Here is a 14172-nt window from a genome sequence, read left to right on the forward strand (position 1 = left end):
TACAGAGCAGCACTCTCCTTTGTAAAATCAGGCAGTTGGACTAGATAACAGGACTTGCTCTCCAGTCTTTCCTGTCTGGCTCTGCCACCCCCTGTTCTAAGCTCCCTCCCAGACTTATATCCTTATTCTAAGCTCCCTTCCTCTCTGACATCCCCTGTTCTAAGGCCCCTCCCAGCTCTGACATCCCCTGGTCTAAGGTTCCTCAAAGCTCCAATCTTCTGTTGCTCAGGACCACTGGAGGAAGCCTGAGGGATGGTCCTCTGGCTTATATGTCACCCCCGCCCCAGCTGTAGTTGGGGGGACGGAGGGAAGAGAAGGCGCCCAGGGATAGTCATTCATTCCCTCTTGGCTGCAGCAGATCTTACATTTTCTTCACAAGAAAATGAGATCATCCTTGCGGTCATTCCCAAAGCCACTGCCTTGGACCCAGGTTCTCCCCCAACCCAACCCTGTGGGGTGAGAAGGGTCATTAAAGCCATCTGCCACTGACACACACCTGAGCCGTGATTGGCTTGCGTCGTCGCTGTCACCGCTGCCGGTCCCCTGGGAGGCTGCTGGGGGGCTGGCTCCTCGGCCCTGTGGAGGGGGGACAAGATTCATTAGCCCAACAAGCAGCATCTTCTCACATGCGGGACCAGCTGTGAGGAGAAGCTCCCGGGAGGTTCAGGAGATTTTCGTATTAGAATGTTGTTACATTGGGGCAGCTAGGTGGTGCAGTGGACAGAGCACCAGCCCTGGAGTCAGGAGCACCTGAGTTCAAATCCAGCCTCAGACACTTAACACTTACTAGCTGTGTGACCCTGGGCAAGTCACTTAACCCCAGTTGCCTCACTAAAAAAAAAAAAAAAAAGAAAAAGAAAAAGAATGTTGCTGCATGGAATGCTGGGAACCTGTGAGGCCTGGCCCCTGCAGAAATCCCACCACTAACAGCATGACCAAGGTCACTTCCCTGTGGGGCATTTCCTCATCAGTAAAAGGTCAGCCTGGCTGACTCTGGTTGCTCTCTGACCCATGGCCCGGCTCAGATCAAGTGGACAGAGCAATGTCTTTGTTATACAGAGACATTTGTTGTAAAGGTAGTGGTGCCTACCTTCAAGGAGTCAGCTCTCAATCAGAGCTTGAGACACAAATAATATAAGGTAGAGGGCAAAGGGAAAGGCCACAAGCATTTATTAAGCACCTACCAGGTGCCAGGAACTTGCTCAGTATTTTGCAGTGATTATCTCCTTTAAAAGAGGATGAGGGGTGGGGCAGCTAGGTGGCACAGTGGATAGAGCACTGGCCCTGGAGTCAGAAGGACCTGAGTTCAAATCTGGCCTCAGACACTTAACACTTACTAGCTGTGTGACCCTGGGCAAGTCACTTAACCCCAATTGCCTATCTAAAAAAAAAAAAAAAGATGATGAGGGGGACAGCTAGGTGGCACAGTGGATAGAGCACTGGCCCTGGATTCAGGAGGACCTGAGTTCAAATTCGGCCTCAGACACTTGGCACTTACTAGCTGTGTGACCCTGGGCAAGTCACTTAATCCCCATTACCCCACAAAAACAAAAAATAATAATAAAGTCTTAAAAAAAAAAAAAAGATGATGAGGACTGGAGTCAAAGTCCTGGGTTCCAGACCTGTCAGTGGTGAGGCTGTGGACAGGTCTCTGAACCTCCCTGGGCCTCAGTTCCTCCAATCCACTTACAAACAAGGGGCAGGGGATAATCACCCTTGCCCTGCCTTACGAGAGGGGCTGCTGAGCGGAAAGGCATTCACAAACTTCCAAGGGCCATGGAAGTGGGGGCAATTATCAGGGAAGGAATGAAAAGAACCCCCTTCCAGGTCTGCACAGGCTGTCCTTCCCTGTCCCTGCTGCCTTATGAAGAAGACTCGATGTCTGGGAAAGAAGGGGCAGCTCTGGAGGATCGCTGCCAGTGGGCACTGCTGCTCTGGCACGCCCTCCTTCCCCAGGGCTCCGACCCCACTAGCAGGGGAGGGACCCACACTCAGGCCAATCAACAGGGCCTCCTCACTCTGGGCACAGGATCTGAGCTGCATCCAGACCAGGCCGGGCTGGGCCAGATCGGAACAAGGACTCCCTTGCCAAAGCACAAGGACGCAGCAAGCAGCAGGCGGGTATTAAGTGCCCACTGTGTGCCAGGAAGGGGGCCAAGCTCTAAGAATACAAAGAAAGGCAAAGCCACTGACGCTGCCTTCAAGAAGCCCCCAGTCTAATGGAGGACACCGTCTGTGCAAATCAGGATCCAGCAGACACACACTGTGGAGATGCCTCCTTCCGGGCCATGCTTGGGTGCTGCGGATCCAGGGCTGGAGGGGGCCTGAGAGGCCATAGGCCAGCCCACAGGTCCCTGCTACACATACTTAGCTGGGGGATGGGGGACAAGGGTCCTGGCATTCACTGCCGGCCCCACACAGGTGCTGCGGAAGGTCTGCGGACGTGGGAGGGGAGGGGAGAGGACTGCCCCCCCCCTTTGGACAGCTCAGCAGCAGGTGGGACCAATTGAGAGGAGCAGAGAGGTAGGAGGGAGCATCACTTCAGGAGGCTGACTGGCTGGACAGCTCCTTCTGTGCCTCAGGGCCTGAAGCCCCCAGGGGCCGAGGCAGGGGCAGAGCTCCCTCAGCTGGATCACCAGACTGAGCCCAATGGGGTCTCTGCTTAAGAAAGGAGCAAGGCCAGGATTCGAATCCAGCTCTCTGGAGACCCCCGGGCCCTACTCTTCCTTCCTCCCTCTCTCACCCCTCACCCCTCACTCCCCGGGCCAGGATGTCAGGACCCCAGGATCCCAGGATCCATCCTGGGTGACTCCAGCCCAATTCAGTAGCCCAGGCCATGGCCCTGAGGCACCCACCCACCACCTCTGTGAGCCTCCACTCCCTCCAGCTCCCCCTTTCTGAGTCCCCACTCCCAGCCTGGGGCTGCGGTGGGAAAACCTGGAGGCCCCCCCTTCCCCAGGCCCTCTGAGGCTCATCCTGTGCCCCATCTCCAGGCTGGGGTGGGAAGAAAGGCCAGGCCTGATTCTGGGCCCTGTGGTGAGGGGGCAGCCAAAAGTCTCCCCTGCTAAGGGGCACCCAGCCCCACTGCCATAAAACAGGAGCCAAGCCCTCAGTGAGGCCTGGCAACTCTCCAGGAGGTTTCTCCTCAGACAGAAAAGATTCTGTTAAAATGCAGTCACTGGGCTTTTATCCCCTCTATCACCACCACATGTTTAGGGCTGTGTCCCAACCCCAGGAGGTGAGAGACTTGGGGAGGGGGGATGTGTGACGCCCACCCCAAGGCCACTCAGAACGTTCCCACGGAAGCTCAGTGCAGATGGCAGAGTGCTGTGTCTGGGGGCAGAGCCCCACCAGAACCGGGGAGCCTTGGGCCAAGTCAGACAATAGGATCCAGCCCTGCCGCTCTGTGAGCAGTGAGCCTGCCCTAAACACTTCCAGAAGGGACAAAGATGAGAAAGGCCCCCCTTGTCCTCAGAGGGATTCCAGTCTAAGAGAAGGCCCAGCTGGACCAGCAGTTCTGGTCCCTGGATCTATGACCTTGGTTTTGCCGACATCTGACTTCCTTTGGGATCTGGGCAGGGGCTCGAGACTCCATCATGCCACCTGCCAACTCCTCCCAGGGCCCGTGGCCAGGAGGCTTCCTTATGCCCTCTCCCGCCAGCCTTGGTGTCAGAGACATCTCTCTCCCATGACCTTGGGCAAGTCCATGGATCAAAGGCCTCCGGGATCAGGCCCTTCCATAGGGATTTCTGCCACTGCTGTCTCTTTTAGGTCTTGGCACCAATAAACACTTTCAAAAATGAAAATTAAGCCACGTGTGACATGTCTCCTTAGTGAATGTAAGGCTGGCTAGGACCCAGATTAATGTCCTGGTGCAAGCGGCCCGGCCCCATGTCACCTTGGGCAGGGGTGACGCCAGGGGGCAGGCGGTCGGCACGACTGCTCAGCCGCCCCCCAGGTCCACTTTCCATTAAGCCTCTGATTGGTCTCCCTCTCCCCACCAGGTGCCGCCACTAAGTGGCCTGGGCTACGTGAAGGGTGGGCTGGGCGGGCTGGGGAGGGGGCTGCCCATGAAGGGGAAGGCTGGGAGGAAGCTTTGATAAAGCTCCTGCCCTGTTCGAACTCTGTCTCATCGGTCCTCACATCCGCCCTGTGAGGTAGGTGCTGTTAGTAACTCCGCTTGGTTGGGGGAAGTTGCAGCAAACCAAGGTGAAGTGACTTGGCCAGGGTCACACAGATAGTGTCTGGGGCTGGATTTGTTCAGGTCCCCCTGACTCCAGGAGGTCAGAGGGTGGCCCTGACCACTGGAGACATACCCCGGGTGCTTTGGGATGGTGGAGTGGCTCATCCTCAGGGGAGGTCTGGGAATGGCTCAGGGGCATCATCTGGGTGCCCAGGGGCCCTCCCCGGTGTCTCCCTGGCTGCTGATGGGGGGAGTGGGGCAGGGCCATCTCCTGTCCTCGTCTGCACCTCTATTCTCATCCCTGCCCCCAGGCCCCCCCTCCCCTGCTCCGTGGGCCCCACCCTCAGCAGCCCTGGCTCCCTGCTGGGGGTGGGGGTGAGGGGGCAGGGCCGTCCTTGCCTGGCCTTGAGGATCTCCTGGAACTTCTGCTCCAGCTCCAGGCGCCGCTGCCTCTCCTTCTCCAGCTCCTGCTTCAGCATCTCGGCGTTGGTCTCCTCCCTCAGCTTCCGCAGCTCCTCTTCTGTAGGGAAGAGGGACCAGGTGAGCTTCCTCCAGGCCTCTGGCTGCACACCAGGGAAGCGCTCAGGGACCTGGGAAGGGACGACCCAGACGAGGAGCCCCCCCCATGCTCCAGGGATCTCAGAGGGCACTCGCTCACTCACTCATTTGCTCACTCACTCACTCATTTGCTCACTCACTAGCTCGCTCGCTCACTCACTCACTCATTTGCTCACTCACTTACTAGCTCACTCACTCACTCACTAGCTCACTTGCTCACCCACCAAGCATCCCCACGTGCCCAGCTTCTCTAAGAACTCAGCTGTGTCACCACGTCACTAGACTGGCAGTGGCTGCTGTCAAAGACCCCCCTCCCTTGTCCAGTAAGGTCCTGAGCCTTCCTGCCTTTAGGGGCCTGAGCTTCCTAGGACAGCCGCCCAGCGGGCTCCTCCCTGGACCAGGCTCCTCTGGGCTGGGACCCGCCAGCATCTCACTAACCGAGCAAAGCAAATCTACGAGCCCCATTGCTCATCCCCAAGAGCAGCCCCGTGTACATGGCACAAGGTCTGGGGACCACAGGACCAGAGATAGAGACCTCGAGTGCACTTACTCCCTTGAAGAGGCCGGAGGGCCGAGCGGGTGCTTCTGGGAGCACAGGTGTGGCGTTGGGGCCTCAGGGACCTCTGGGCTCTAAACCGACGAATGGCCCAGGTGGCCAGACAAGGGCAGGAGGGCACGACAACAAGGGGTTTGGAATCGGAGGCCCTGGGTTCGAGGTTAGCCTTAGAAGCTTATCCCCTTTTGCTCCCTCGACCTCGGTTTCCCCCTCTGTTGAATGAGGAGGTTGGAAGCTAACTTCCCTTCCAGCTCCTTCCAAAGAACTAGGCGCTTGTCAAAGCATCTGCTCTGGTCTGAGGACACAGAGACTGAGGGAAACACAGCAGTGTGGCCTGCTGAGGGGGGTGGGGGAGCTGGGGCTCTGGCACTGCCTCTGGGGGCCAGTGTCTCTGAGCCCAGCTGGGAAGTAGCTGAGGTGGGATTTGAACCCTGGTCTTCTGCCTTCTCTTTCTCCCCTAGGACAGAGTCCCAAGAGCTAGACTCAATATCGGAGCATCAGTTTCCTCATCTGTAAAATGGAGCAGCACTGTTGGGCCCGGTGAGGCCACATTGGCACAGCTGTGTCCAGCCAACCTCAGCCCCTGGGGGGGGCCTCCCCTCTCTGCCTGTATAGCCAAGCCGGGCCTCTCTCCCCTGACCAGTGACCCGTGAGGGAACAGGAAGTGCACTCCTGGGCTCCCATGTAGAGCTCCAGGAAGGGCCTGGGCCCATCATCATCGGTGGGGCAGCGTCTCTCCCCTTGTCTGTCCCGTGGCCGGGAGCCACGCGCTCTGCAGCTAGTGGGCAAGGGGAAAGGGGCCCTTTTCTCACCGCAGATACTGAGGGTGGGAGGTGCTTCCCAGTCCCCAGCGCAACAACAGCCGTGTCCCAGATGGCAGAACCAAGTCCCCCACAAGCACGGGGCACAGCCAAGCCAGCGTGGGCTGAGGCTGAGCTGGGATGGAGGGGAGGACGGCAGCGTCAGGGCAGAGGAGGTGCCTCACAATTACCCTCCCTCAAAGGGGCCGGTCAGGGGGCTGTGGTGAGGAAGATGCTGTGAATAACAGCAGCAGCGAGGCTGGCCAGGGAAGCCTCACAGCCATCTCTTGTGTAGTTCTGCTAGTCTGCAGTCCTCCTCCAGAATACCTGGGCGACTCTGTGCCTCAGTTTCCCCATCCATAAAGTTCCAGGGGAGGAGGGGTGGGGTGTAGGTTACCCTGGGTTTTCATCATCCTGGTTTTTTAGCTCACTCACATCTAGGTTTCCCGAGATTGTCACGACCTCCGGAGGGAGTCGGGAAATGGAGATTATTTTCAGAGTAAACAGTCGTCCCTCCCCAGCCCCCAGTGAGTCAGCGCCGGCTGCTCCAGCTCTTGGGCCTGCCAGGATCCTCACCAATGAGCCGAGGAAGCCGGCCCACAGCCGTTCCCCTGTGTGCCAGGGCCAACAGCAGCATTCCCAGGGAGAGCCGGCCCCCCTCCCCCAGGTCCCTGGGGGCGAGCACAGCAGGTCAGCAGCTTTCTACATCAGCGATGGGAAAATCAGCCCCAGGAGCTGGGGAACAACCTTCTCCAAGAGGATCATGGGAGCAGAGGTTAGAGCAGGAGGGAGCCTCAGAGGCCAAGCCCCTCTGATAGCAGAGGAAGCTGAGGCCCAGTCCGGCCCTCTTATCTAAGAAGTCCTGGCAGTGCTGGGATTTGAACCCAGGTCTTCTGACTCCCAGCCCAGGGCTCCTTTGACAGCCCCGAACCCTGCTCCTTCTGCCCACTGCCTATCTGAAGACAACGTGGTGTGTTTGGCCCGAGCCTTCTCTAGGTTAAACATGTCCAGTTCTTTTCAACACAAGTTGCCTGCTCCCCACCCCCAGCCACCTGCACTGGACACACACACACACACACACACACACACACACACGTGCACACACTTGTTGCCAAGCATCCCTCTCAAGGCTCTGGGGTTGCTCAGCTCTCACAGCCCGCAGGTGAGCTCTGCTCATGGCAGAGGCCGGGCACTGGGGCCCTGGAAGCCCCATCCTCCTCTCCATGCAGGTCGGATGGCCCCAGCCCCACAGCAGATGGGGCTCTGGGCTGCCTCACCTGCTCACCCCCCCCCCAGGCTGGCCCGGCTCTGCCTGGAGGGATGATCCCACCCCCCATCCTCATTCCCATCCCCATCCCTGCTGAGATCAAGATCGGCCATTAGCAGCTTCTCTCCTCCCCCCAGTGACAGATTTAGGTCAGTGACAGCGTCGAATGCGTCCCCTGCTTTCCACAGGACAAAGGCAGCCAAAGTCCCCTGTCATCAACTCCCCTCGCTCCCATCAAGGGGAGGCCAATTTTCAGACAATTGCAGAGAAGAGAACTGGGTGTTTCCAATGGAAAGCTCTTTTCTCCAGGCCCCAGCCCGAGACGGAGGATGGCCACAGGCATGCTGAACAGTCTGCAGGGGAGCAGGACCTCCAGCAAGGCCGGCCGGCGTCCCTCCTCCCCTTCCAGGCTGTTCTGCCCACGCTGCCCTCCCAAGTTCAGACCATACCCTGAGCTGGGCCGCTGCAAATGAGCCACTTAGCCCACGGCTCTGGCTGGACCTGCGTGGCAGCCACTCTCAGAGGGGGCGGGGCCTCCCACCCAGGAGGTCAGGACTATTACAAAGGCAGCAGATAGAACTCCCATAAGTCAAAGCTCCTTCATAATTTGTAAGAGTATAATGGGGTCCTGAGGCCAAAAGCTGGGGCACCCAGGTACCTCATAGCTCGGTCAGACATTTCCCAGTCGCTTCAGTTCTTTGCTACTCTCTCCATATTTGGGGATGCACATTTTGTAAAATATTTTATGTTCTTGACCTCGGTGGGGTATAAACCTAGCAGTGGGACCTCTGGGCAAAGGGCTACAGACATTTTGGTCATTTGATCTGCCTAATACCAGATTATTTTCCAGAATGCTTGTACTGACTCACAGCTCCACCAATAATGCATCAGTGTGCCTCACTTTCCACATCCTGTCCAGCACTGTGGGTGGTTTTTGTCCTCTCTGCTAGTTTGCCAGGGAAAGCCTCAGGCCCTTCTTTTAGTATTCGTGACGGGGAGTGTTCTTGTTCCTGATTCCTTTGTCCCATCCTGCTTCACTGGCCCAGGTAGCTCAGATGTCAGCTGATCGAGACCCTGGTAGCATGATTGTTCCTTCTCTGGCTCCAATCTTAGCAAGCCCCAGGGTCCACCCTAACAATGCCACCCTGCTTGGTCTCTCCAGCCTCCTCACAGACTACTCACTGCCAACACCCTCAGGGCTCAGCGCAGGGGCTGACCCTCGGGCTACATGGTCTGGCTGTCTCTGATGCTTAGTGGGTGATGTTGTATGTCAGTGAGATCTGTGTTGGTGCCGTGGTCCTCTGCTGGCCTGCCAGCCCTGGGAGCGCAGGGAGCAGAGGATCCCCGAGTTCTGGGGCTCAGAAACCATCACGTCCAAGCCTTGGGGAGGAGAAGGGATCTGCTCTGGGTCCCACGGGCAGTATGAGGATTTGAACCCAGTCCCGCAGCCTGAAGCCAGCTCCATCACTCGCTCCATTTTAGGACTCCGCCCTTGCCCCAAACTGACCTTGGGCTGTTCCTTCCCCCCTCCAAAGTCCCAGGCCGGGGGTCCCCGAGGGCCCCCTCCACCCTTCCTTCCCCACCCCCAACAATGCTGCCTTGGTAAGGGAGTCACTGGGAGCAAATGGAGAGTGAGCTTGCAGCTATTTTTAAAGCTGTTAAAGGCGAACTCTTACGAAGGGATCCTCTTGGCGCAGGATTCAGCATGCCCAGCTCCAGCCAAAAATAAAAGTCAAGTGATGATTCTGAAAAAAATACCTTTCTTCCAGGCTCGAAGTGGAGCTGGGGGAGGGCAGCCTCTGGGCCTCCCTGCCTCCACACTCCAAAGGCTCCAGCCCCGGTCAGCTGCCTCCCCTGTCCTCTAGGGCCCCGGCTGCCTCCCCTGTCTTCTAAAGCCCTGGCTGCCTCCGGCTGAGACATGCCTTATTCTGGCCCCCATCCCTGCCGTCTCCCACAAGAGGGTGGCAGCTCTTGGCGGACAGAGGCAGCAGCACTCGCTGCATTCTGCCAAAAGCAGGTGACTAACAAGTGCTTGTGGAGGAAGCCCTAGCATCACAGAGGGAGAAGAGCACTCTGCTGACAACCTGGCATGCCCACTGGGTGACGTTCAAGGCCTCTGACCCAACCTTCCCAGCCTACTGTGCCATCGCTTCTTCCTCTCGAAGCTTTGGCCAAACTGGACGCCTCTCTGCCTCCTGCCACAGGTCTTCTCCACGTCTGGATGCCTGCCCTGCCCACCTAACGCTCGGCATGTCTGCCCACCCCACGCCTGGCACGTCTTCTCTGCCCACCCCACACCTGGCATGTCTGCTCTGCCCACCCCAGTAGCATGTCCGCCCACCCCACGCCTGGCATGTCTACTCTGCCCATCCCACACCTGGCATGCCAGCCCACCCTCTCCCCCTTCATTTCCTCCCTTTCAAGTCACTCCCCAGTGCCACCTCCTCTTGTGGTTGGCCTGCAGTGCTTGAGGGCCTCCGAATGGGGACAGAGGCTTTTGTATTTGATCCTGTAGATGGTGGGAGGCCCTGGGTGGGGTGGGGAATGACGCCCAAGGAAGATCTGCAGGAGAACGGGAGAGAGGCTCTGTGAGGTGCAGAGGGGCTGTACCAGGGCGGGCTGTGTCAGAGGACAGAAGGGGGATTTTACCAAAGAATTTACAAGATTTGGGGGACGAGAAGAATGACACAGAGACCCTGAGCCTGAGGACCCTCATCAGGGTGTAGGAGAGTTGGGAATGGTGGAGGGTTTGGAGGAACAAGAATGGATTTTGTCAGGGGGCAGCTAGGTAGTGCAGTGGATTAAGTACTGGCCCTGGATTCAGGAGGACCTGAGTTCAAATCTGGCCTCAGACACTTGGCACTTACTAGCTGTGTGACCCTGGGCAAGTCATCTCACTGTGCCCTTCATTCTCCTCTGCCCTCCTGGGGCCATTAGGGAGCATGGTAGCTGGCATTGGGTGCCCAGTGTCCTTCTCCGTTCTCTGCATCATAGCCGTGAGCAGGGCTACACACCTCAGCTCACAGGTTGCTTGCTTGGGGCACAGCCCAGAACGGATGCCTCAGACCAAAGCATTGACGAGACTTCCGCCTCTTTTGGAGGGGGCCAGCCTCAGGTCTGTGAACTCCCTTGGCTGCCCTGACTGGGGCAGGCAGCGGTGAGCAGGGACTGGCATTGTTTAGCCAGAGTCAGCGACTGCTCCCCTATTCCAAAGCAGCCTCGGTGGAGGGAGGCCACAGTGGTGGTCCCCATTTTGCTGAAGAGGAAACTGAACCTCTTCACAGTGAGATTATTTCTTTCCCCTCCCACCTACCTCCCCCTGGTCACAGAGCTGGTGAATACAGAGGCAAAGCTTTGAGCCCCAGGCTCCTGCCCATCCAGGATTTTATTCCCTTCCCTTCCCTGGGGAAGGCACAGCCAATAAACTTGGCCTGCCTAGCGAGGCCCCTTGCTCACCAGTGGGTAAGGGGCCATTGGGCCAGCCAGATGTGGGCGCCCCCAGGGGTGAATGTGTGAGAACATTTCAGCACATCGGGCTCCCTGCCCTTTCTCATACACAGAGTTCTGTCCCCTCCCTTTCTCCCATGGAAACCAACTGCAAATCTGCCCCCCCCATCTTTAACCTCTAACCTTTGTAAGTGGCCTGAGACTGTGGGGTGACATCAAGAACACAGGGTTTTCTGGGAAGACTTGTACGGACTGATGCAGAGTGAAGTGAGCAGAACCAGGAGAACGCTGTACACAGTCACAGCAACACTGTGTGATGATCAGCTGTGAATGAGTCAGTCTGATCTAGACAGTGATCCAGAAAATTCCTAAGGACCCATGATGAAAAACACTATCCCCCTGCAGAGAGAGAACTAATGGAATCTGAATGCAGACGGAAGCAGGCTTTTTTTACTTTCTCTATTTTTCTTAGGGTTTGGGGGGGGGCTTTGTTTTCTTTCACAAAATGGCTAATATGAAAATATATTTTGCATGACTACATGTCATGCAAAAAAAAAAACCTATAACACATTGCTTGCCTTTTCAACAAGAGGGAGGGAGAGAATTTGGAACTCAAAATTTCAAAAAATGAATGTTAAAAACTTTTTACATGTAATTGAGAAAAATTAAATGAAAAAACTAAAAAGGAACCCAGGGTTTGGAATGCTAGGACCTGGGTTCAAATCTCAGCTCTGCTACTTATTCTCTGTGTAACCATAGCTAAGCCTCTCTGAGCCTCAGTTCTCTAATCTACAAATTGAGGGCGGGGGACTCTTCACCTAGGCTCAAAGCCTAGGACGCCAATGGCTTTGGGGAAAACTTGGGACGCTGTGGGACAGCTCTGGTGCTTAGGTAGCTGTTCCTTACCCAGAACTGAGATTATCTGTCGCAGGTTCTGCCGAATGCTCCAGGCAGAAGTGAACGGCTGGGGGAGAACCTCCCAACGTGTTACCCTCCCCCAGCCAGCTCTCTTGGGCACAGTAAAACCCCAAAGCCCTGGCTACCTTTCCCTGAAGTTGGCTTCCACCCTGACACCCTTGAACCTGCTTTAGATCCTGGGTAACCAGACACCAAATATGGAGACAATTCAGAGGGTGACAACATGGCGATCTTAACATCCATGTGCTCCAGCACATACTGTCCCCAGCCAGACCAGAATGGTGTGGAGATAACAGTCCCTGCCATGCCTTGGGGGCCTCCTGCCTTCTCTAGCTGGGGGAGGGACAGTCTATTCTTCCTTGCAATACGAGGGGCAGGATAGCGAATGACATCCCCTGTTCTCAAGCCCCTCCCAGCTCTGACACCCCCTGTTCTAAGGCCTCCCCAGCCCTGAGATTTCCTGTTCTCAGGCTCCTCCCAGCTCTGACATTCCCTGTTCTAAGCTCCCCACTCCCACCCTCATCTAGGCTTCTATCCTATTTCATACCCCACCCTCCACCCCCCTGCACAGCCTACTCTACCTCGAGCCTGCCCAACCTCGTGTATCACATTGTTGAATGGTTTTAGGTCCAGTGAGGTTCTAGGCTCATTCTGTATCTCCCCCCCCCCCGCCCCCAATCCCCAGCCCCACAACCACCATCTTCATGAGTTCTTATTTCGTCCTTGTTTATCTGAACTGGGGCCTCTGGGCCATCATGTAAGAAATGTATGGACCAACTAATACTCAAGTCCCTGAGCTCAGCGGCTAGAAGTGGGTCAGAAGCTGGGGACAGCCAGGTGGCTCAGGATAGTGCCCCAGGCATTCACCAACTGTGTGACTCTGAGGAAGTCACTTTGCCACCGCCTGCCTTGGTTTCTCTAGCTGCATCATGGGGATAATCTCAGTGCCTGCCTCCCAGGGTGGCTGGGAGCACAAGTGCTCCAGGAACATTGGCTGTTATGAAAGGTTAGCTCTGACCCTGACTCCAAGGCTGCCTCTCCCATGAGCCTCCAAGACCCCAATGGGAGGAGATATGGACGTTTATGGCTGTGAGAAGCAGGAGCCCTGAAGGACTGTCCCAGGAAGAGGCCTCAGACTTGCCCCAGGGGCAGGACAGGGAACAGCTTGGGAGAGAGGGAGCGGCTCCTCCTGAGCCAGACTCCCCTCACTGCAGCCGTTGTGCCAAGGCCAGAGGCCCCGTGTTTGGGAATGACGGCCATTGGGAGCTGCCCCTCTGACAGGGCTCTAAGCTTGGAAGCCCTTTCCAAAGTCTGTCTGGTTCTAGAGGCAGTAGGGAGCAGCGGAGGTTACGGAGCAGGGGAGGGGTGCAGGCGGCTTTAGGAAAAGCCCTTTGGCTGGGATTGGAGGGAGATGCTTGAGGTCTGGGTGAGGTGAGGGGGTCAGAGTGCTCTTACGTGTGTGAGTCAGTGATCCTTTGGGATCCCAGGGCCCAAGGAGGGGCACTCCAATGGTGAGGCAGAAGGAGGTGCCCCGGCCAAGGAGATTTGGCCAAAGCCAGGGTGAGAAGAGTGACACGGCCCTGTGCTGGGAGATGGGGAGGGGGCAGTTAGCAGGCCTAGGACCTCAGTGGTGTGACCTTGGACAAGTCCCTGTCTCACTGGGGGCTCGGTTCTCTCCTCTGTCACATGAAGAGGTCGGAATAGATGCCTTCCGAGGTTAGACCCCACTCTGAAAGATTCTCTGGGTTTGTGAGATTGGAGAGAAATCCCATAGTATCATTTAGAGAAGCCCCGCCCGAGGCTCTCCTGCGGGGCCTCTCCCTGGCACAGCCAACAGAGCTCACGTCCTGGCCGGACCATGGAGGACGTGGGCCCGGGCAGAACCAATGCAGGCTGAGATGCCATCACAGGCCCCTGAGGCCCCGGCCAAGGGCAGCAGACCAGGTGGGCAGCATCCGAGCCCTAGGAGGGGGCCACGGCCTCACTAACCTGGAAGGGTGATGACGTCACCAGACATTCTTGAGCCCTGGTCACCCACTTAGGGAACATCTGTACTCTTTAATATTTAATAAGTGAAGGAGAAGCCTCGCCTGCAGGCCATCTCCTGAAAGATAATGAGCTAATCAACTTCCTGAAGGAGGTGTGGAGGAGGTGAGGGCCGAATGGAAGGAGACAACCTTAGAACAGGGAATGTCAGAACAGGGGATGTCAGGACTGGAAGGGGCCTGAGAACAGGGGATGGCAGGGCTGGGAGGGGCCTGAGAACACAGAGGATCATGAATGGAAGGAGACAACCTTAGAAAAGGGAATGTCAGAACAGGGGATGTCAGGGCTAGGAGGGGCCTGAGAACAGGAGATGTCTGAGCTGGGAGGATCCTGAGAACAGGGGATGGCAGGGCTGGGAGGATCCTGAGAACAGGGGATGGGGGGAGGGGGCCCTGAG

At 57.0% G+C, this 14172-nt stretch overlaps 1 protein-coding gene across 3 annotated transcripts in view; it reads right to left on the reverse strand.

Annotated features, from left to right (window-relative positions):
* Nucleotides 1-14172, reverse strand: part of GRAMD4 (GRAM domain containing 4) — an 81782-nt gene that overhangs the window by 17751 nt on the left and 49859 nt on the right. For all 3 annotated transcript variants that reach the window (XM_043966648.1, XM_043966649.1, XM_043966646.1), the window contains exons 4-5: nt 4583-4703; nt 497-576 (exon numbers count right to left, since the gene is read on the reverse strand). In XM_043966648.1, coding sequence (XP_043822583.1) covers nt 497-576; nt 4583-4703 — 201 coding nt within the window. The remainder of the gene's footprint in view (nt 1-496; nt 577-4582; nt 4704-14172) is intronic.

Source organism: Dromiciops gliroides, chromosome 5, assembly GCF_019393635.1.
Source record: "Dromiciops gliroides isolate mDroGli1 chromosome 5, mDroGli1.pri, whole genome shotgun sequence".
NCBI classification, from domain to species: domain Eukaryota; kingdom Metazoa; phylum Chordata; class Mammalia; order Microbiotheria; family Microbiotheriidae; genus Dromiciops; species Dromiciops gliroides.